Source organism: Amblyomma americanum, chromosome 5, assembly GCF_052857255.1.
Source record: "Amblyomma americanum isolate KBUSLIRL-KWMA chromosome 5, ASM5285725v1, whole genome shotgun sequence".
In the NCBI taxonomy this organism is placed as follows: Eukaryota; Metazoa; Arthropoda; class Arachnida; order Ixodida; family Ixodidae; genus Amblyomma; species Amblyomma americanum.
In genome coordinates this window covers 187,798,149-187,821,376 of record NC_135501.1, presented here as the reverse complement: position 1 = coordinate 187,821,376, position 23,228 = coordinate 187,798,149, and the positions used below count along the sequence as shown (strand labels likewise).

At 50.0% G+C, this 23,228-nt stretch overlaps 1 protein-coding gene across 2 annotated transcripts in view; it reads right to left on the bottom strand.

Annotated features, from left to right (window-relative positions):
- Window positions 1-683: 683 nt before the first annotated feature.
- Window positions 684-23,228, bottom strand: part of dpp (decapentaplegic morphogen) — a 31,453-nt gene continuing 8,908 nt past the window's right edge. For both annotated transcript variants that reach the window (XM_077666148.1, XM_077666150.1), the window contains exon 2: window positions 684-2,839. In XM_077666148.1, coding sequence (XP_077522274.1) covers window positions 1,692-2,798 — 1,107 coding nt within the window. In that variant the 5' untranslated portion in view covers window positions 2,799-2,839 and the 3' untranslated portion in view covers window positions 684-1,691. The remainder of the gene's footprint in view (window positions 2,840-23,228) is intronic.

The following is a 23,228-nucleotide window of genomic DNA, read 5'->3' as shown; positions in this document are numbered from 1 at the left end:
GCTCGTGTGGGGAGGTGGCATTGTACAGCACTGGCACTGTTGATAATCGCTCCAAAGGCAGATAAGAAAGGCATGGATTTTTAATGCAAGTATGCCCTTGTTTTGTGTGGGCCTTGGAGTTGTGCACTGAAGAGGCAGGGAGTAGGGTATGGTATATACTAGTGATTAAGAGCACAGATACCAACAACATGCTCCTTACATTATCATATGTTGTGAACATTGAAGCTTTTGCACACATGACAATGTCAAAGGCATGCCTGCCAAAGATTTTGTGGAGCATGGCAGACTGTGCACTGCAACTTCTGCCTTTTTTTTTTTTCTGCTGGCATGATTCACAATGTCTAAATGGCAGCGATACCTTGTTGCCAAGTGGCAGCTGCTGCCTGAATCACCAGGATTCTGCCAGCACTCTTGAAATCCCGTGCAGTTCAATGTTTTTAGGAGAGTAAATTTTTAATAAAGGAGTAATTACTCGTTAGCATACAACCAAGGAAAGCCATACAGCTACACTTTGTAGCCTGTATGGCTTCACTCATATTTATGCTAATGAGTAATTACTCCCTTATTAAAGTAACACTGTATTTCAAATAACCAAGTGGTTGTGTACTTACTCTTTTCTGTTTATTCCTTTATCTTATCCAATTTTCACCACAATTTCAAAAACAGTTTTTACAAGACACATATAAGCAGAGCTATACAAATCGTATTGTATTCATACTGGTTTACATGTGTGGACTGTCACATAATAGTCCTTGAGATTCTTGAATAGCGTGACGAGCTATAGATTTCAGTGCATGGTGAAAAAAACTTATAGTACAAAAATACAGCCCACATGTTCTGCCGGTATCCACCAACCAGTTCTTTGCTGTTTGCAGAAAAATAAAACAAACACATGGTCAAGCTGAGCAGGCAACTGTCATCACTTCTAAAATTCATACCATGGGTTGGGGCGCATTAGGCATTCCGGGAAAGGTTGTTCCTTAAAAAAAAAGAAAGTTGCTTTGGCCAAAAAAATGCACGTATGACATTACTCAGGCCTGCCATGTGTACAACTGCTTCAGCAAAAGCTATGCACAGCAGTAGATTTCAACGACACAAGCACAATAAAACTTCCTGCACTGTCTTGTCAACTAGGGTAGCTTAACGAAGAAAAGTCATGCGTGTGGAAGGTTGTCCTAGAAAGTGTGTCTTCTGCACCAAGCAACCACGGCAGGCCTAGATATGTCGTAATACAGTAAAATTTACACTGAATAATGTCATAGGGGAATTACGGCAAACAAAAAAACTAGCCGTCGACTGGGCCTCTCACGTTCTCATTACAGGCTCTTTGTGTGACACGATTGTTCTCGCTTCTGGTCCCTGAAGACTCTTTTTAAGTAGCAACGACATTTGCTTGATCCCGCAGACTGTCTTCACTGGGAACCATGTTGTCGACTAGGTTTCCATGTCTCTGTGGCCCCTGGCAACTCTTCATAGGGCGCGGAGCTCTTAGTGAAGTTCATTTTGTTCAATCCTCCGAAGTGCTCTTCACGGGGCACGCATTTGTTTGGAAGCGATCACGTTGCACCATGTTCGTAAGTGTGCTCTTTGAGATTCAGTTTGCAAATGCCACGAGGAGAGAGAGAGAGGGTGGTTTGAAAGAGGGGCGGAGTCACGCGGAAAACATCAACACGCGCGCGCACCGGGAACAATCACCTGCACCCACAGCCCTCGACAACCATGTCCTGATAGTTCTTGAGCACCACTCGTTCGAACGCGTCCACATAGAGCAGCGACACGGGCGACAGGTCAGTGGGCACGCAGCACGCGCCGGGCACCTTGCTGGCGCGCATCGAGTTCACCAACGACTGCACGATCGCGTGGTTGGTGCTGTTCAGGTGGTCCGGCATCGGGAACGGACACGTGCCGTGGCAGTAGTACGCCTCGTAGCTAGGCGGCGCCACGATCCAGTCGTTCCACCCCACGTGGCTGAACTCGATGCGCAGCGGGTGCCGGCGACACGCGTCGCGCCCCTGCTTGCCCTGCGGCTGCTTGCGGCGGCGCGCGGCACGCCGGACTCGCTTGGGGGCCGCCTTGCCGTCGGCCGAGTACGTCAGGAGCACGGGCCTCCGCGGAGCCCAGTAGCGCTCGCTGTGGCGCTCCCGCCGTAGAAGCACCCGACTGGCGTTGGACGCGCCAGTCCGGGCGTCGACGACCTGCACGTAGAGGCCGTGGTTGGGCTCTCCGGCCAGCCAGCGGCGCACGGCCGGCATCACGTCCAGGGCCAGCCAGCCCTTCTTGCGGGACAACGCTCGCGTGTCCAGGAGCCGCAGGTGCGCCTCGCCCAGTTTCTTCGTGGCCGGCCGCAGGACCTCGTAGACTCGCACCACTTCCACGGGCGTCGGGGCGTCCGGACACTCGGACCGCTCGCTGTCGGCTGGCAGTCGGAAGAGCCGCAGTTCAGCGCCCAGCAGGCTCTCCTCCGGGTCCTCGGTAACGTTGAAGCGGAAGCGGGCGCCTCCGGTCTGGGCCTCGCGGTCTGGGCCTCGGTCCCAGGGCGTGTGGCTGCGCACGGTGTCCGCGGCTCCTCCGGTCGTCAGGAAGGCCCCCTCGGTGTCCTGCCATCGGGTGAACAGCTTGGCCATGTGGTCCGGCACCACGGGCATCTTGGAGCCGGCGGGCCTGTGCGGGGCCGACTCGAGTCCCAGGGCTTGCAGGAGTCGCGCCTTGGCCAGTTCCAGGGAAGGGTCCACGCTGGCTCCGGCCTCCTGCACCAGGGCCGCTCGAAGCAGCAGCAGGATGCACGCTGTGCGGGCCATAGTAGCTGTTGCTGCGAGCTCGGCCAGGGTACCTGTATCAGCTGCGAGAGGGAAAGGGAGCTGCCTGAGTCACCTTGCAACTTCCAAAAGAGGAGGGGGGGGGGGGGTGAAGCCCGATATTGGACGCTTTCGCGAGAGGCGGAATGCGTCCGTTCAGATTACGCGGGAAAGCGAGCGCGAAAGCTTTCGACGCAAAAGACACGGTCGAGCGACCCTCCGTATATCGCGATATGCGCGCGGTTGCGAAGAAGAAGAAAAAAAGCCTCCTCCGATGGAATACGATTGCAACGTCTACCGGAAGAAAGAACAGAAAATAGAGAAAAGCGAATTGGAAGGGCCTCGGCGACGTGGAGGAGTCGCGTTTCGCCAAGAAGGCAAGGACGTCGGCAAGAAAACACTTCTTACTACGAGTGGAGGCTTGCGTCAGGGTACAGACGAGGAGGACCCAAGGCTGAGCATGCGGTGTAAGAGAGCTTTCGCTCTTGGACCAGTTGGTGCACCAATTGAAAACGTAATAAAATGGGATACCAGCGGGTACAAATGACGCGTACGTAGGAAGAGAGACATTAGACACGGACTAGCGCTAAGCTTTTGTTACAATTTCAACACTGACCATGCTGAACCATTGCGCGTACTGACGCGAATCTAGATAAAGATGCAGAACCGGCGCCACATTAGCAACTAAATTTTTATTACAAAAAATCGGAGTTCCCGGGTTCGAACCCGACCGCGGCGGCTGCGTTTTTATGGAGGAAAAACGCTAAGGCGCCCGTGTGCTGTGCGATGTCAGTGCACGTTAAAGATCCCGGGTGGTCGAAATTATTCCGGAGCCCTCCACTACGGCACCTCATTCTTCCTTTCTTCTTTCACTCCCTCCTTTATCCCTTCCCTTACGGCGCGGTTCAGGTGTCCAATGATATATGAGACAGATACTGCGCCATTTCCTTTCCCCTAAAACCAATTATTATTATTATTACAAAAAATAGGAGGGGACACTTAAGCTCTCCACCTTAATGGTTTGATGCGATAGCATAACGGGTTAATTCCCATATATGCGGAAGGCCATTCTCTATACATTCGCCGCCGCTGTGGCTCAGTGGTTATGGCGCTCAGGTGCTGGCCCTACAGACGCGGGTTCGATCCCGGTCGCGGCGGTCAAATTTCGATCTAGAGGCCCGTGTACTGTGCGATGTCAGTGCACGTTAAAGAACCCCAGGTGGTCGAAATTTGCGGAGCCCTTTACGGCGTCCTTCGCAGCCTGAGTCGCTTTGGGACGTTAAACCCCCCAAACCAAACAGATGCTTGCCATTCATAGATCCCTGGGAGTCCTCATACCTCTCCTGGCGCAGCCAGGAGAGGTATGGAGGAAAAAACGCTAAGGCGCCCGTGTGCTGTGCGATGTCAGTGCACTTTAAAGATCCCCAGGTGGTCGAAATTATTCCGGAGCCCTCCACTACGGCACCTAATCTTCCTTTCTTTCACTCCCTCCTTTATCCCTTCCCTTACGGCGCGGTTCAGGTGTCCAACGATATATGAGACAGATACTGCGCCATTTCCTTTCCCCCCAAAATCAATTATTATTATTATTATTATTAAACGATATCAGGAGATGCGTCAAGCGTACATTTTTGTATGCGTGAATTCAAAAGTAACTGCACTTGCTTTCTGAAAGTAATTGTAATGTACTGGTCATTACTTTTTAAGAACAGTAGTTAATAATAATAATAATTGGTTTTTAGGAAAGGAAATGGCGCAGTATCTGTCTCATATATCGGCGGACACCTGAACCGCGCCGTAAGGGAAGTGATAAAGGACGGAGTGAAATGAAGAAAGAGGTGCCTTAGTGGAGGGCTCCGGAATGATTTCGATCACCTGGGGGTCTTTAACGTGCTCTGACATCGATAAAGATCCCCAGGTAGTAATGTAATTTAACTCCAAGTTCGTAATTTTCATGAAAATATTTAATAATGTAAAATTAGTTTTTTTAGAAATAATTAAATTACATTAATAATTATTATATATTAATTGTATGCTCTGTGGGAACTCCCGTGTGACAAGGTCTCTACAGCATGATGAAACACCCTACTGCTGTTCATGCAGAGGGTAGTCTACGCGTTGCGCGGATTAGCCTGTAAGCTTAAAGTCGAGGTTTAATTAAACATTTAACGAACATGTGTGCAACTTTTTCTGAAATGGTAAAGCCTGCAAGGCGAGATTCGCCATTTGTGCTCCGCCACAACTTCGATCAAATCTCTGCAAGTAGCTGTAGACAAGGCCGAGGCGCACTATAATAAAGCACAACTAATACAATCAACTCGTACAGTCACCTGCTAACAGATAGCATGGCCTCAAGCTTATATAGCCAGCTGAGAAGGGTGCCATAAACCCATAAGTGGCAGTGGTGGATAGGCAACACTCAAAGTTTTCGTATAAGCACCAACATGCCCGTTTCACTACCATTCTGGTGCTGCGCGCATGCAATATATGGCAGGCAGCCCCTAAGATATTTAAATGTAAAGTTCTACTATAGTTAAAACGCATCATTACAGCACAGTGTTAAATGTCGAACATATTGAAAATGCTTCAAAATATTGGTAATGCTACTTTAATTATTGTTACAATTTGAACATCTTAATAGCATTGAATTCGCACTGTTGTCTTATGTTTATGATGTGAACATTAAAATGACATTTTGAACACAGCAAGGACATGATGTTTAACTTCTACGTTAAACTAAAATGTTTAATAATCATCATCATCATTAGCAGCAGCAGCAGCATCCTGACTACGCCCACTGTGGTACAAAGGCCTTTCCTCTATCTCTCCAGTCAACCCAGTCCTGTGCCACCTTATCGTCGCAAACTTCTTAATATCATCCACCCAAACCCAGTTATTCTATTTTATTTCGACTATTATCGTTTCTTACTAACCCGCGTTTGTTCTCCGACCCACTCTGCCCTCTTCCTGTCGTTTAACGTTACACCTATCATTTTCCTATCCATAGCTTGCTGCGTAGTCCTGCAATTCAAAGGGAAAAGCTGGTTTGAAATGAAAATTTTCTTATAAGAAATATTGTAAATAAATTAGGCGTGTCTATGTAATTATTCCTCCTGTTTTCATAAATATAATTGGTTTCAGTATACCTGAATTAGTTTCCATATTATGAAAAAAATAACTGGGTTCCGATTAAAATGTAGCCGTAGCTAAAGGCCAGCCATGCGGATCTATGCTATTTATATTGTTAATGAGTACATCATCATATAAAAATGTTCATTTGCGTCGATCGAAACACTGCAATTATGCAGTTAATTAGGTGACATTATTGTTCACAAAATTTGATATGTTCGACTAAGCCACAAAATATAGCGTAACTACATAGCTTAGTCCTTTTTGAATTTTCGACGGTATAAGCATAAAACATAACGAAAACTTCCGCGAGGTTAGTCATGTTGGCAAATAACACGAAGTTGAGAAAATCGCATTTGAAGTGCGCGCGCCAGCCATTCGTTGTAGAGGCCTCAGAATAATAATAATTGGTTTTGGGGGGAAAGGAAATGGCGCAGTATCTGTCTCATATATCGTTGGACACCTGAACCGCGCCGTAAGGGAAGGGTAAAGGAGGTCTCAGAAAAAGCGCGGAATATGGGTGTTCCGAGAAGATTTAACAATAGCGAGTAATACCAAGATGTGGGGAAGAGAGCCGGCCTTCGTACAATACCAAAATGGCGGCCGTCGGGGACGCGGTTGCGGGAAGGTGCGGCAAGAGATGCGCTACTGCACTTTGCGCCGAAATCGGTGTTTCGACACTTCGGAGGCATCAAATATATCGATTTCTTTTTTTTAGAAGTTGAATTAGATCTTTACACTCTGAAGCTAGTTACTTTACAGTATTTTTGGTTTCTATAGTGTTTAACGCCCCATACCGCCTCAGGCTACGAGGGACGCCGTAGTGGAGGGCTTTTGGTTAGTACTCACTGCACTAGACACAGAATCACATGGCCACGAAAGAGCGTTCCGTCCGGACGCAGGTTCCGCACCGAGAAAACTTTATATTGCTCGCGCGCCATCTGTTGAGGGAGCGGCATATATCAGATCACGTCGTCGTCTTCGTCAACTTCCTTGTGATACGTGCGCTATGGATCCCTCTTAGTTAAGCGGTCCCAAAATTTTATAGTGCGCTATTACTAAGGTTCCCAACCACTGATTTCGCCTATTTTTGCCTGAAGCCTGACCCTGAATGCCTAGCCTCGAACGGAATGCCAAATGAAACGCGTCGTGCTGACACACACACACACACACACACACACACACACACACACACACACACACACACACACACACACACACACACACACACACATATATATATATATATATATATATATATATATATATATATATATATATATATATATATATATATATATACACCAAAAGTGATTTCTGGCAGCTGATTTGGTCAATATAATATAAAATCGCCAAAAATTGAAGAAACATAACAGGATTTAATTCACGACGTTTCGGCTGGAGGACCAGCCTTTATATTTATATATATATATATATATAGCAGTTGATTTACTTCTAAAGTAGGTTTACTTCTATGAACTAGGTTGACATGTCAATGTTGGGTTGTCGCGCTGGGCCGAGCGCAAAGGCGGCGCATCACGTGGTTTGCGTGTTGATGACTGCGATGGAACTGCCGTCCAATTGTCGCGGTAGCCAGAACATACTTTTTCGTGACGCCTATATGCTCAATTTCGTGTCAGTGCCTAGCATGCACTTGATTAAGCTACCTAACCGACTAACTGCTCTCGGCAAGTAGTGAACCAACCACGCTTAGCTTGCAGGCGGCGAGGAGCTGACGCTTCCGGTCGTCAGAGACATGCAAAATAGCGCAGCCAAGCAAATATTTGAGCAGCTGCGTACGCGTGACATTTGAAAGGTATTCCAAACAGAAGCGAGCGTTCAGAAACCGGAAAGCAAAGATCACTTATTTCAAAAATCGACTTGCACTCTAACGCATCCCGTCAACAGTGGAAATAACATAACTTAGTGAAGCCGATAAAATCCTCACTTGAATAAAACACTGCAGGAAAGGGTCGCGTTGATCCCGGAGAAATAAGCGGTGTATAGGCCACGAATAGATGTTGGTACAAGCGTATTAGATGGGTACCTATATGGTTTATGGTCTATGGGGGCTTAATCCCAAAGCGACTCCGACTATGAAAGACGCCGTAGTGAAGGGCTCCGAAAAATTCTACCACCTGGAGTTCTTTAACGTGCACTGACATCGCACAGTACACGGGCCTCAAGAATGTCGCCTCCATCGAAACGCGGCCGCCGCGGTCGGAACCGATCCCGGGTACTGAAGAATTTAATAATAATAATAATAATTGGTTTTGGGGGGAAAGGAAATGGCGCAGTATCTGTCTCATATATCGTTGGACACCTGAACCGCGCCGTAAGGGAAAGGGTAGAGGGAGTGAAAGAAGAAAGGAAGAAAGAGGTGCCGTAGTGGAGGGCTCCGGAATAATTTCGACCACTTGGGGATCTTTAACGTGCACTGACATCGCACAGCACACGGGCGCCTTATCGTTTTTCCTCCATAAAAACGCAGCCGCCGCGGTCGGGTTCGAACCCGGGAACTCCGGATCAGTAGCCGAGCGCCCTAACCACTGAGCCACCGCGGCGGGGTCTGAAGAATTTCGCCTCCACGGAAATTCGACCGCCGCGGCCGGGATCGAACCCGCGTCTTTCGGGTCAGCAGCCGAGTGCCATAACCACTGCGCCTCCTCGGCGTAAAGGGTACCTATAGCGAACGCGTTGACGGGTGTTTAGGATGTGTACTGATCTTATAGTAATTAAAAAGAAACAAATATAAATGTTCTAATTAGGCGTCCGAAATTTCGCGAAATGAAAAGGCGGTGTTAAGGCTCCTCATTGTGCTTAAAAAAATGGTGTGTATGAGTATGTAGTGGCCTAGTATGCCGTGCAGTGTAAACTATGCAGTTATTAGGGATTAGTAATCGGCAATGTTATCGGTAATCGTTTTTGTGATCGATGACGATGATCGGAAATGTGATTGTGGATTTCTAATGGGTGAGAAGTGAGAAAGAAAATGACCAGGCTTAGCTTGGTTAAGCCAAGAATGCGTTGCATATCTCGATGGAGTTCCGTGCTGCTCCGTTGACTCGATAGGCTATTGACTCGATCGCCATTGAAACTGCCCGTCTAGCAGCGCTCGATCGCCTTTGAGTCGATAGACTATAGGTTCGAGGGCCCTCGAAATGCCCGTGTGACACGGGTATAAGACTGTCCTGGCGAAGGAGCGCAACTCTTTTATACATATGCCGTGACGTCAATCATAGCGCAGCGCCCCTAGCGGGAGGAGCAGGAGTCAGGTGGTGGCTGCGGCCGCGCACGACCGCGCGAGTTGGGGCCCAGCTTTTCCTCCGGCTGTCGTGACGCCACGTCACGTGGTTTGGTGGCTGCCCGGCCGCGCCCAAGGGCTGAACTGAGTGATTGCAATATGCAGCGCATAAAAAGGAATGAAGAGGATAAAGGAGGAGAAGGCGCCATCGCGTCTGCGCTTAAGGCGAAGCTTAAGCGTCCACTAAGTTTTTTTTTTTTGTAGATATACGGTATATCTGCGTGCCGCGGTGTCGCGGGAGCTACCTGGTTGCTTTAGCTGGCTCAGCTGCTGCGTGAGGCACATGCACAGCGGAATGCGGACGTGCGCGATCGAGAGCTGCTGTTGACGGGGCACGCGAGGTATTCCGCGTTATCTCCGTTTTACGAGGGCCTCGCAGATATAACTGCTGTTCCGCGTACCAGAGGTCGCGGTCATGCAAGCCATCAGAGGGAAGAGAAGCTGACCCGCGGGTGGCGGTTTTTTGCTGAACCGGGCCCAGAAGGAGTTTCGCAGCTCCAATATCGCCAGGAGAACTGAAAAAAGAAATGCAGATACAACGCGCCGCGGTGGCTCAGTGGTGAGGGCGCTCGGCTACTGATCCGGAGTTCCCGGGTTCGAACCCGACCGCGGCGGCTGCGTTTTTATGGAGGCGGAACGTTAAGGCGCCTGTGTGCTGTGCGATGTCAGTGCACGTTAAAGATCCCCATGAGGTGGTCGAAATTATTCCGGAGCACTCCGCCCCGCCGCGGTGGCTCAGTGGTTAGGGCACTCGACTACTGATCCGGAGTTCCCGGGTTCGAACCCGACCGCGGCGGCTGTGTTTTTATGGAGGAAAAACGTTAAGGCACCCGTGTGCTGTGCGATGTATGTCAGTGCACGTTAAAGATCCCCAGGTGGTCGAAATTATTCCGGAGCCCTCCACTACGGACCTATTTGTTCCTCTCTTCTTTCACTCCCTCCCTTATCCCTTCCCTTACGGCACGGTTCAGGTGTCCAACGATATATGAGACAGATACTGCGCCCTTTCCTTTCCTCAGAAACCAATTTTCAAAATACATTTCCTAAACCTCCCACTTCCCCCTTAAAGAGAGAGACAGAGAAAATTTATTGCAGTGAAGAAATTCAGGGCACGCAGGCCCCTTGGTACCCGTACGACCCCACTGCACTAAAATGTTCATAAGATCCTAAGATAGAATAGAATAGAACTTATTTACATCACTGTACATGATGTAGGATGATGTTCATAAGAGCCGTAACACTGGCGGCTCGGCCGGCGGCTATGGTCACCACGGCCGCGGTTCCTCTGAGCGCAGCACGTTCTCTTAGTCCTACCTGGTCTTGGGGGTTGGTGGCGGTGAAAACATTTATTAATCATAGAGAGAGGTATTGGGGGTCGTGACCTAAAGGGTCACGCCCTTACAACCACTAGGTGGGATGCCTAGTCAGGCACCCCATTGGCGGTTGCCGCAGGCCGGGCGCGCTGCGTTAAGGCCTTTGGGCCTCGAGGGGGCAGCAGCCGGACAGGGTCGCCTCTGTTACGTCTCGCCTACGGCGCGCGGTATAGCCGGCGCGGATGCAACGGACGCCGCGGCTTCGTTCACCGCTGCCGCAACGCCTCCCGCCAAGCGCGTCCAGGCAGGTTTCTGTGCCACGTGTCGTCGTGCGTGCGTGTGTGTGTGTGTGCATGTTGGTGCGCACGCTTGTCAAAGCGCGGCAGCCGGGGAGAGGAGCTCCTCAACTGGGAGGCGAGGAGGTCTGACCGGCGCCGGCCTGGCGGACGCGCCCGTCACGCCTGAACATGTTCAAGCGTCGCCGTATCGGATGACTCTTCCCAAGCCGTTCCCTCTTGCCCTCGACTCCGAGGGTATAAGACGCCGCTGCCCCTGACGCCGGGGGAGACTTCGATTCCTTCCTTCGAGTAACGTGGTCGCCCTGACCGGCTGCTCTTTTGCGATGCCAGAATAAACAAGTTGTTCTGTTGCCAGTCGACTCATCCTTTGCCGGGACCTTCGAATGTTTCCAGCTTTGCCCCAGGCCGCCAGGCCAACGCTACCCTTGGGGCTTGCAACCCAGATGCAACAACTGGTTGCCAGCGGTGAGATCCCGACAACGGAGGCCAGCAGCGAAGATATGCGGTCAACTGTATGCTGAGCAGCACAACGACCATCCGGGAGCAGTGCAACGAGCCCTGTGTGATGACTGGTTGCCTGCAGCGGAACGACTGCGCTGAATTCTTGGCTGCGAGGTTTGGTGAGTGCGGGACTTTCTTCTTCTGAGTTTTGCCAGGCTTTTGTTAGTGTCTGAAACAGAGCTGGTAATTGGGTTGTCGTTGCTGCCGGGTTAGTTTGCGGCAAGACAATAGTAGGCAGTAGAGAAAGCAGCATTCGGAGCAGCCATGGATTTGAAGTCGTTGCGCAAACCGAAATTGCTGGAGCTTGCAAGAGAGTTGGGTCTTGATGTCTCAGACAAACTCAGAAAACCGGAACTGCTAAGGGCGATTCTTGAGTTGGAGGCTGAGGATGACGAGCTGTCGGAATGCCTTGAGACCATTGAGGAGAGGGAACAAAAAGAGAAAGAGGAGCGCGAACGTAAAGAACAAAAAGAGAAAGACGAGCGCGAACGTAAAGAACAAAAAGAGAAAGAAGAGCGCGCTTTGGAAATGAAGCGTCTCGAGGTAGAGATGGAACGCGCTCGTAATGGAAGTCAGGCACACGGTGCAGGAGAACGGGTATCGTTCAAAATGACTGACCTGATGCGGCCGTTTAAGCTTGGAGAGGACATTGGTTTGTTCCTGGTTAACTTTGAGCGAACGTGCGAGAAGCAGGGGTTCTCTCGGGAAACGTGGCCACAGCGCTTGCTCACTTTGTTACCCGCCGAGGCGGCCGACGTAGTCGCTCGCTTGAAGAGAGAGGAGGCAGAGGATTTCGACCAAGTGAAATCAAGTCTGCTAAAAAAGTACAGGCTGTCAGCGGAGGCGTTCCGTCGGAAGTTTCGGGAAAATGAAAAAGGCAGAAATGAGTCATATACAGAGTTTGCCTACAGGCTTATGTCAAACATGCAGGAGTGGCTCAAAGAAGAGAAAGCGTTTGGTGACCACGAGAAAATTCTGCAGTGTTTCGGGCTGGAACAGTTTTATAGTCGGTTACCTGAGAACGTGCGGTACTGGGTCTTGGATAGGCCAGACGTTAGTACAGTGGCTAAAGCCGCCGAGCTAGCCGAGGAGTTTGTGACGCGTCGGGCTCGCGGAGCTAAGGACGGTCAAAAGGGTGAATTTGGCTCCAAGTCTGAGAGGCCGAAGTTCACACCCATGAGAGCAAGGGGGGACACACGTAGTGCGGATGCGAGTGAAAGCAGTCCGACCGAACGTAAGGAGACGGCGGCAGCCGAAGCCGAACGCAGAAAGCGGTTCGAGGCGAGGCAAGCGCGCGTGTGTTATACGTGCCAGAAGCCGGGTCACTTTTCGGCGCAGTGTCCAGAAACAAAAAGAGAAGTCGTGTGTTTGTCATTATGTAGCACTGACGAGAACATGAAGCTTCTCGAGCCTTACATGCGAGACTTCCTCGTGAACGGGAAAGAGTGCCGAGTGCTTCGTGATTCCGCAGCTACAATGGATGTAGTTCACCCCTCTTACGTAGAACCCGATATGTTCACGGGCGAGTGCGCATGGATCAAGCAAGCAGTGGAAGCTCATAGCGTGTGTCTGCCCGTAGCAAAAGTGCTTATTGAAGGACCTTTCGGAGCACTTGAGACGGAGGCCGTAGTGTCATCTAGGCTGCCCCCCCAGTACCCGTACCTTTTTTCGAACAGGTCCGATCACCTCCTGCGCGAGAAGGGGCTTTTGTTTGGTGAGGCTAGCGTTCAGGCCTTAACCAGACCGAGAGTTCGGGAGCTCGCTGCAAAGGCGGTAGTTGCGGGGCCGACGTTGTCGAACAATGAGAAAGGGTCGGAGGCGCAGCAAGCTGATATTCCGAGCACGTCAGAACTGGATAAAATTGAGCCTGTAGCGTTGAAGGCACCAGGTACTGGAGAGGAAATGCCCGACAAGGGAAAGTTAGAAGAGCTTCCGGTCGAGCTTCCGGGACTAGGCTCAGTGACGAACAGGGAAGACACTGATCAGGTCATTAGTGACTTAATCATTAAAGCACCGCTGTCGGCTGAGCAGAAAACCGAACTACACCAACTCTTACAAGAGTTTCAAGGTCAGTTCTCTGAGAGGCCTGGTAGGACTTCTGTCCTTACTCATGATATAGAACTTACCTCCCCAGAGCCAGTACGATCCAAGGCGTACCGGGTGTCACCCCGCCAGCGCGATATTATGGAGGCTGAGGTAAAGAAAATGCTACAGCTCGGTGTTATTGAGGCAGGTGAGAGTGATTATACCTCCCCTTTGATTTTAGTTGAGGTACCGGGCAAGGAACCTCGTCCTTGCGTCGACTACCGCAGGCTTAATTCTATCACTAAGGATCAAATTTACCCGATCCCTAACATCGAGGAGCGCCTTGAGAAAGTTAGTAGCGCTCAGTTTATTTCCACCCTAGATCTTGTCAGGGGTTATTGGCAGGTTCCACTTACAGAAGAGGCTAGTAGGTATGCGGCGTTCATTTCACCAATGGGAACATTCCGTCCTAAAGTTTTGAGTTTCGGTTTGAAGAACGCGCCATACTGCTTTTCAAGCCTCATGGACAAAGTGTTGCGGGGACAGGAAGAATTTGCTTTACCGTATTTAGACGACGTAGCGATATTCTCCGCATCCTGGTCAGAGCATATGGCACACTTGCGGGCAGTGCTAACCCGCCTGCGCGAAGCGGGCTTGACAGTCAAGGCTCCCAAGTGCCAATTAGCACAGGCCGAGGTTGTCTACCTCGGTCACGTTATTGGGCAGGGTCGTCGCCGCCCCTCTGAAATAAAGGTGGCCGCTGTGCGAGACTTCCCGCAACCGCGCACGAAGACCGATATTCGGTCGTTCTTAGGTGTCGCCGGCTACTATCAGAGGTACATCCCCAGGTACTCCGATATCGCGGCTCCCCTGACGGATGCTCTAAGAAAAACAGAGCCCCAAACAGTCGTCTGGAGCGAGACAAAGGAGAGAGCTTTTAGCGCCCTAAAGAGCGCCCTAACAAGCCAGCCTGTGCTACGATCGCCAGACTATACCAAAGGGTTCGTTGTTCAGTGCGATGCTAGTGAGCGAGGCATGGGCGTTGTACTGTGCCAAAGGGACAATGGAGAAGTGGAACACCCCGTCCTGTATGCTAGTCGTAAGCTGACCTGTCGTGAGCAGGCGTACAGCGCCACCGAGAAAGAGTGTGCGTGTCTCGTGTGGGCCGTTCAGAAATTGTCATGCTACCTAGCCGGCTCGAGGTTTATCATTGAGACGGATCACTGCCCTCTCCAATGGCTGCAGAACATCTCTCCCAAAAATGGCCGCCTCCTGCGCTGGAGCCTCGCTTTGCAACAATATTCCTTTGAGGTGCGTTACAAAAAGGGGAGTCTCAACGGTAACGCCGATGGCTTAAGTCGAAGCCCCTAACGTAGGAATCCGCCTCAAAGTTGTTGGTTACTGATGTTTTCTTCCTGAGGCAGGATTTTTAACATATTGCTTTTGTTTAGTGCTTCTAAGTGATTATGTGCTTTCTAGTGCAATTTTCCAATTTGTGGACGCGTTCTGAGTGCTGCTTGACTACTGTAAGGAACTAGGCAGTAGTATAAAAGGGGAAAGAGCCTGGCAGAGCTTAGTGAGGGTTGTCTCGTGCTTGCTGACTGAGCGGTTGCGTTTCGGCGTAGTTCTAACGCTTGCTGGGAACGAGCACAAAAATGGCAACTCTCCCGAAGTGACTTTACAGTGTCCTATGTGATCCTGAACCCGAGAACGAGGCCTTCTCTGTGCGCTGCGCTCAAGCAACGTCGAGGGACGATCGGTTTCGATTACGAGCATCATCGAGCGACATCCCTCTGGACAGCGGATGCAGTCCCCTGACCATCGGGATCTCCTTCTCCCGGCGGGGCGGTCTGTTACGTCTCGCCTACGGCGCGCGGTATAGCCGGCGCGGATGCAACGGACGCCGCGGCTTCGTTCACCGCTGCCGCAACGCCTCCCGCCAAGCGCGTCCAGGCAGGTTTCTGTGCCACGTGTCGTCGTGCGTGCGTGTGTGTGTGTGTGCATGTTGGTGCGCACGCTTGTCAAAGCGCGGCAGCCGGGGAGAGGAGCTCCTCAACTGGGAGGCGAGGAGGTCTGACCGGCGCCGGCCTGGCGGACGCGCCCGTCACGCCTGAACATGTTCAAGCGTCGCCGTATCGGATGACTCTTCCCAAGCCGTTCCCTCTTGCCCTCGACTCCGAGGGTATAAGACGCCGCTGCCCCTGACGCCGGGGGAGACTTCGATTCCTTCCTTCGAGTAACGTGGTCGCCCTGACCGGCTGCTCTTTTGCGATGCCAGAATAAACAAGTTGTTCTGTTGCCAGTCGACTCATCCTTTGCCGGGACCTTCGAATGTTTCCAGCTTTGCCCCAGGCCGCCAGGCCAACGCTACCCTTGGGGCTTGAAACCCAAATGCAACACCTCCCAGTCCTCTCGGGTGGGGTTTGGGATAGGGGGTAGGGATGGGTTCTGCTGGCAGGCCTACACCATGTGGTAGGTGTCAGACACCTCCCCACAGTGTGAGCGGTCTTGGGGTACCCAAGGCCCCGTGGGGGCGGGTCCACCGGGCAGAGGGAGAGAATGTGGAGGTAAGAGGCGAAGGGTTCTGGGCAGGGGGTGCAGAGAGGAGTAGGGACGGAGGGATGAATAGGGTAATTGGGTCAGGCCATCCTGGTACGTTAAGAGATTTCTCGCCACCAGCACCACTTTAACTCATTCTCTGCCGAAGAAGCAAAAAGTCAGTTGTGTTGGCTGTAATGCAGCCGCGTGTATCCATCTAAATAATCTGACGCATTAACTTGACTGCAATGCGCTTAATTATTGCGGGGACAATTTTTTTCTCAAAATTTTGCAGACAGATCGGATCGGACAGACCCGCCGCGGTGGCTCAGTGGTTAGGGCGATCGGCTGCTGATCCGGAGTTCCCGGGTTCGAACCCGACCGCGGCGGCTGCGTTTTTATGGAGGAAAAACGCTAAGGCGCCCGTGTGCTGTGCGATGTCAGTGCACGTTAAAGATCCCCAGGTGGTCGAAATTATTCCGGAGCCCTCCACTACGGCACATCCTTCTTCCTTTCCTCTTTCACTCCCTCCCTTATCCCTTCCCTTACGGCGCGGTTCAGGTGTCCAACGATATATGAGACAGATACTGCGCCATTTCCTTTCCCCCAAAAAACCAATTATTATTATTATTGTTATTGTTATTATCGTATCGGAAAAACATTTATTGAGCTCTAGAAAAGAGATCTTCGCGGCTTCAGACGGCGTCTTCCATCTTCCGATGGCGTCTTACGTCTTCATTCACAGGGTTGATGCCCTAGTCCAAGGCTCCACTGAGTATGGCCCATCTCGCGAGCTCGCTCTACTATAGCACCTTGGCCTTTCAAGCTTACGCTGGAAAGCATACTCTCCCACTGCTCCGCACTCGGGTTTTTCATTCTATAGATACTTGGAGGCTCAATCTTTTGACAGGCCCATGATATGTGGTACAAATCTGGTTTCTGTCCGCACCATGGGCACCTCCTCATACTGCGTAGGGAACATTTTACTAAGAAGGTTTAGATTCGGGAAAGTACCCGTCTGGAGCTGTCGCCATGCAACAGCATCCTCTCTGCTTAGATCCTTATGTGGGGGTGGATACTTCAGTCTGACCCCTTCGTAATGATTTAGGATATCTTAGTAGCCCATAGGTACTGACTCGGGTTCTTTAAGGCTCGATGTGTCGGACGCCCGGTTGGTATGACCTCGAGCTATCCTATCCGCCTCTTGGTTCCCTGTTATGCCAGTGTGCCCTGGTCAGCTTTGCGCGCTGAATATGAAAACGTGCAGCGCAGCCTGCAGATAGGCAGTTCTCTAAGCGTTTATTTGCTTGAGAATGTGGTGTGCGGTAGTACATGTCTAGCGTCGTGTCATGTCTCGCCAGCACGTAAATGCGTTCCGTATAGCAAAATTACACGATTGCACTTAAGTGACGTCACTGTGCTAAATCTTTTTCATTGCGACCACGAAATTTAGTGCTTGCAGCATTTTTTTTTGTACTGTTAAATCCTTCGGGCTCATAACGCATCAGTGCAGTATTTTTATAAGCGATCTGCTTAAGAGCGCAAATGCGAACGGGCCTTTCCCTGTCCTCATTCTCCCTTCATTTTTAATTTCCTCTTATTTTCTGTGATTTTTGTTGCTTTATTTTTGTTTTATTTCAGTTGTTTTTATTTGTATTTTGTTTTGTTTATCCTTTGCTAACGTGGAGGCTCGTGCGATATTAGCTATAGCCACAGGTGTTTTCCTCGTCGTTGGTGCGTACCGCGGGATGACCTTCGGCCAAGGACACGGAGGAAGACTATATAGGAGTGGAAACTCCGTCGTCTGCGGCGACCAGAAAAGGTCGCAAGCCCGCGGCGCCACTATCATGCTGGCGGCGCCTGGCGGTCTGGAAAGAAACTACTGAAATACAACGTCACGGCGTGCCCGCTGAAGCAAACACCCGTATCGTCTGCTTGTTGTCTGTTTTGAGCGCGCGCCGGAGCCGCCTGCTCGGGCGATGCATTTTTTTATTTTTTTTCCCTGCTGCTTCTACGAGGCGCCGCATGGCGCCGCCACTGCATACGGCCCCGTCGGCGCATACAACAACTGACTTTATCTGGTCGCCTGCGCTCGCTCGCGCAGCCGGGAGTTTCACCTCCTGTTTAGTCTTGCTCCGTGGCATAGGAGCACTTATAGGGGCACTTGAGTTCCGCTGCTGCTCCGCACTTGTAAATCGAGACGCGTCAAAAACGAAACCATGCGGGCACGCTAAGCGCACAGTTGCGAAATACCCCAAAACATACCGAAACTCAGCTGGCCGCCTGCTGCATCGCCAAGTATATAGGTTTATCTGCTGCTTCCTTTGTCTTTTTTATGTATTTCTCGTGTAATAACAGCGGTTTAAAAACAAAACTTATGCTCTTCAATATCCAAACGCGTAACCTTCATGCACGTTATCAGCCGCAGGGATCCTGAGTATTTCGGCATCACGTTTGTACTTGCGTGACTGGCCTGTGGCGGCGATACCGGTATTTTAGTTCTTGCTCTTTTCTACCTTACAATACCTTTGTTTTCAGTAGGAGTGGTCTTTTCGTGGTTCTAGAGCTCGTATTCCATCGATTCAAGCCAACTTCAATTTCTCCCTAATGTCCCTTTAAAGATCCCTAGGTGGTCTAAATTTCTCCGCGCGCTTGAGATTGGCAGCCGCGACTACGCATTGGTCGGAACACTCAAAAACCATGCGCTCGCAAGATACGCGATTCCTGTGTGAGGGCGTTGCTTTTTGTCACAGGACGGCATCTTTGGTAACTCTGATGTCATCGACAATTGATGATTCATTGACGCGATCGGACAGTTAGGGTTATTGACGTTTATTGAAGCGAAAAGCTTCACTATACGCTAGGTAAAGCAGTCGTCGCGTAGGCCGGAGAATGACCTTGAACGACCTTCAGCCCAACCACGTTAGCCCTCGTGTATGACCATATGTGGTGGAGTTATGGTGTCGAAACCCTGACCTTGATTCATGACCTTTAGTAGACTTTTGACCTTGAGTTGACCTTTCACATTGGGTGACCTTTGGGTTTACCTCTGACCTTAAGAACATCCGATGAGGTGATGTGAAGCCACGTGATGATATCCGATGGGCGTGTCGTAAGACCATGTGATACCACGCCATAGCCAAGTGGTCGTGTGGGGCGGCTGTCACGAGCGTGTAGCGGAGCTGCCATGTGGACGAGCCTCAGACGCTTAGCAAGCGTCCTTGCTTTTCGTTGAATTGCAGGGTTAGCCAAGTCAAGCCACAGCCAATTTTTTTTTACTTTGGTTTATCAATCTCATGACAGCCCTGGCGTACCGCTTGGCCCTGATTCCACTCTACGCGGATGATTTCACTCTCTGGTGTACCCGCGGATCTCACCGAGAAGTGGAATCAACTCTGCAGCAGGGCCTCGACGCTGTCTCTGAATTTCTCCTTCAATCTGGCCTTCAACCGGCTACGGAGAAATCCAAGCTGCTACTTCTCTCTCGCACCTCGTATACCATCGAGCTGATGACCCTCTCCTCTCCGTCAACATCAACCAACGGTCCATATCGCCGGTCTCGGCGTGTAAAATTATTTGCTTTCGCATACATCAACGATCGCACGCACATCACGCTCCTTCGTTCCACAGCCAGATGATTGTGTACACCAGCGCGGCGGTCACGGAAAAACATGGTCTAGCACTGCAGCGAATGCCGTGTAAGTATATCCCCCCGCACCCATCCGCGTCACTTACACAAGTCCGGCTCATACAGTCAGTTTCCTACGGCGCCCGCCCTGTAAACTGCAGCCACTGCTGTGCACACCGTCATCTCATTCACTCAGTTAGCCCCATATCTGAATATTGCTACGAACCCATCGAACGACGACGATGCGGACGAAGTTGTGTGTACGGTGGCTCACTGGTCGAATGCGTCGGGGCGGCCAGTGCCTAGTGCTCCTTGTGTGCCTTAATTGTGTTGCGTTGTTCTACGTGCTACGAGTGCCTTATGCTTCGTAACAATACACGCGGCCTTTATAGATGTCATTCACAGCCCCTTCACAGCCACACAATCTCTGCAGTCCTCTACGACGACCTCATTGAGGCCCTTTGTACCCTCTCCCCACCGAGGTCATAGTTAGGTGGATCCCTGGCCATGCTGGTATCGCAGGCAATGAGCTGGTCGACAAGTTCGCCCGCGAAACTCTTATTCGGGTGTCTGCGATCCCCTGGTGAGGCCCTCCGACCTGTGACGAGGCTCTGTGCTACAAACTCATCATTAAGGAATACTACACACAGCTCCGTGACTCCTTTCAGACACTCCCCAAACCCCACCCTCTCAACTCAGCGTCGCCCAGACTCGTATTCTCCGCAAACCTCACACCTCATAAAGATGTATATCTACAGGTATTTTGCCAAAAGGCGTGCAGTTGCACAAAAACAAAGCGCGATAAAACCCACCGGTAAAAATGCCCTTCCCACATGGGAGCCCAGCAGCTCCCGAAAAGGACCGGATGCGCTAACCATTAGGCCACTGCACCGAAGGCCTAGAGGTTAGCGCATCCGCTCTAATGTGTCTCCTTTCCTCCGCGAGTCGCAAGGTAGCTATAGCGTTGGGTCATTCGTGCTACAAGCTCGTGACCGTGCTGTGATTTCATTTCTTATTCGTTTCAATACAGCGTCAACCTGCTGCTGCTCCTCCTCCTTTTCTGTTTCGTTACTTGATGCTATTCTGCTCTATCCTATAAACCGCGCACCACCCACCCCCACACCCCTGCCCCCGCGTCCACGCCTCATGCCTGCATACTGCACCCGGCTACTCCAACACCATCAATAACGCACCACCATATCCTACCTTCACACCACCTGTCACTCTGGACAGCCGCCATATATGCGGATATAGGTATAGCGACCGTGAGTGACACACGCCTATTCTCCTAAACCCCTAAACCACACTCCTCACGACTGGTTGCCGCACCCAGCTGCTTCAACACTTTCAGGCAAACACCAAATAGAGCTTACCCGTGGCACTAATGCGAGTATAACGGCATAACTGCAACAGGCGCCCCACAACTCAACCCCGGGTTATAATCTGGCCGGAATCAGCGCTTCGCATCGCTCCAGCTGCCACTGTGCGATTCGCGTTACACAAAAGCAAACATGCGTTCACTTTCTTTATAAGTTTATGAATTTTCAGAGTAAAGGTGAATACAATAAAAACGCTGCAGGAGGAGTTTCCAAAGTACAGGTATGTCGGGTATTTACACCGCCTTTGTGAGCCTTTTCAGCGTTGCACAAAGTTGTGAGCAATGACTTCAAGAAACAGTCGCACGCACGCTAAAATTTATTTTTTTCGGTAAGCTTCGTCATGTTTATTTGTTTTCTCTTTCTTTCTCGCCACGTGCACACCGCGCTCGCCACACTGACCTGTCTTTACAAAAGTTTCTTTAAACAGTCTATAGACTGCCCATAGACTTCTGTCTATAAAGTCTATAGACTGTCCATATGCTTCTGTTTATAAAGTATAGATTGTCTATATGCTTCTGTTTATAAAGTCTATAGACTGTCTATAGACAAACCCTAGATGACAGTCTATAGGCAATTCAAACCCTATAGACAGTCTCTGGACAATCTATAGATTTTTGGCCATACAATTTTAGTACACATTTGTCTATAACAGTCTATAGACTTTGAATAGACAAAAAGAAATATCTATAGGAAGGCAATAGAGGCTATAAGAAGTCTATAGACTGTCTACAGACCATTTTTGTAAGAAGGGTTACAGTCTATAGCGGGCTAGACGGTACTGTATCGTTCGCGAATGTTCGCGATGTTGCCCGGGCAATTCTGGGATGTTCGGCCCTATTCGCGACAATATCCGTGCGCTTTGTGCGAAGTTCTGAGCCACGGATTTCAATACATGCCAGCTAGCACTCACGTCTGTTCAAATGTATGCATGCGATTACTGCAGTCGGTATGGCAGCATAGGAAAAACAGTGGCGGACGTTGTCAGAAGTGTTGCAGTTCTGCTTCAGATTACTGAGTTTTAATCAAGCTCCTCTAATGAATAGATACGATGTACCTGATTAAGCATGACGGCTTGGAATAAGTGTCAGACATGTCAGGCAATTTCCTATTGCGCAATCTTGCATCGCCGCTACGGATATACCCGCCGCGGTGGCTCAGTGGTTAGAACGCTCGGCTACTGATCCGGAGTTCCCGGGTTCGAACCCAACCGTGGCGGCTGCGTTTTTATGGAGAAAAACGCTAAGGCGCCCGTGTGCTGTGCGATGTCAGTGCACGTTAAAGATCCCCAGGGGGTCGAAATTATTCCGGAGCCCTCCACTACGGCACCTCATTCTTCCTTTCTTCTTTCACCCCCTCCTTTATCCTTTACCTTACGGGGCGGTTAAGGTGTCCAACGATATATGAGACAGATACTGCGTCATATTCCTTTCCCCAAAAAACAATTATTATTATTACTATTATTAATCTAATTTCAGATAACACACATATGACACAACGTTTCGCGCATCCCTGTAGTTGAGAAGAATGATCATCCATTCTGGGAATTTACCCCTTTTCAGGGAATTTTAGAGACAACATTAGGTGAAAAGGAAATATTATAGGGAGTTTCAGGAAATTTCAAGAACGGCATTTGTCTAACTTTTGCAGATTGACGAAGTTCTCAAGCTGCTACAGGGGGAAAGGGCCTGAAATAGGGAATTTTTGGTCTAATTTAGGGAGTTTTCGGTGACGACATGAAACATCGCCGGTCACAAGTAAAGATGGGAAAATGGCTTAAATTATGATCCAATGGGAGGAAAACTTTCAAAATTTCAGTTTCGTAAGGAACATGCCTAGATCGCGCACACAAATTTCAACAGTTCCTGCTGATTATTTATGCGCAATTTTGATAGGGTTCTTATATCTCCATGTCAAGATTCTACACTGCTTTCCGAATGTCAACTACTACTTACAAATTTCTGCGAGCAGAAGTCATTTTGTAAACAATTCAGCTTATTTTAGGCCTTTTGAACACGCTGTTGGGCGAAAAAAAAGCGAACTAATACTCACATTGTTTGACATAATACTTTGCACAATTTTTAAATATAGGCTTTTTGAGTTAGAAGAGCACTTTTTTCGGTATAGCATGTTTTCCACGGTGTAGTGCATCAGAATACAGCTAAGAAGTGCTAGCTAGCACGCTGGTTAACTAATATTTAATAATTAACTTTTATATATTAGGTTTAAGCTCCTTATTTACGAACAGGCGTGCAGCCCCCTGTAATTAATATCCATATCAGTTTTAAAATTTCGAAAACGCGGTTAGCCTCGGCGTTGT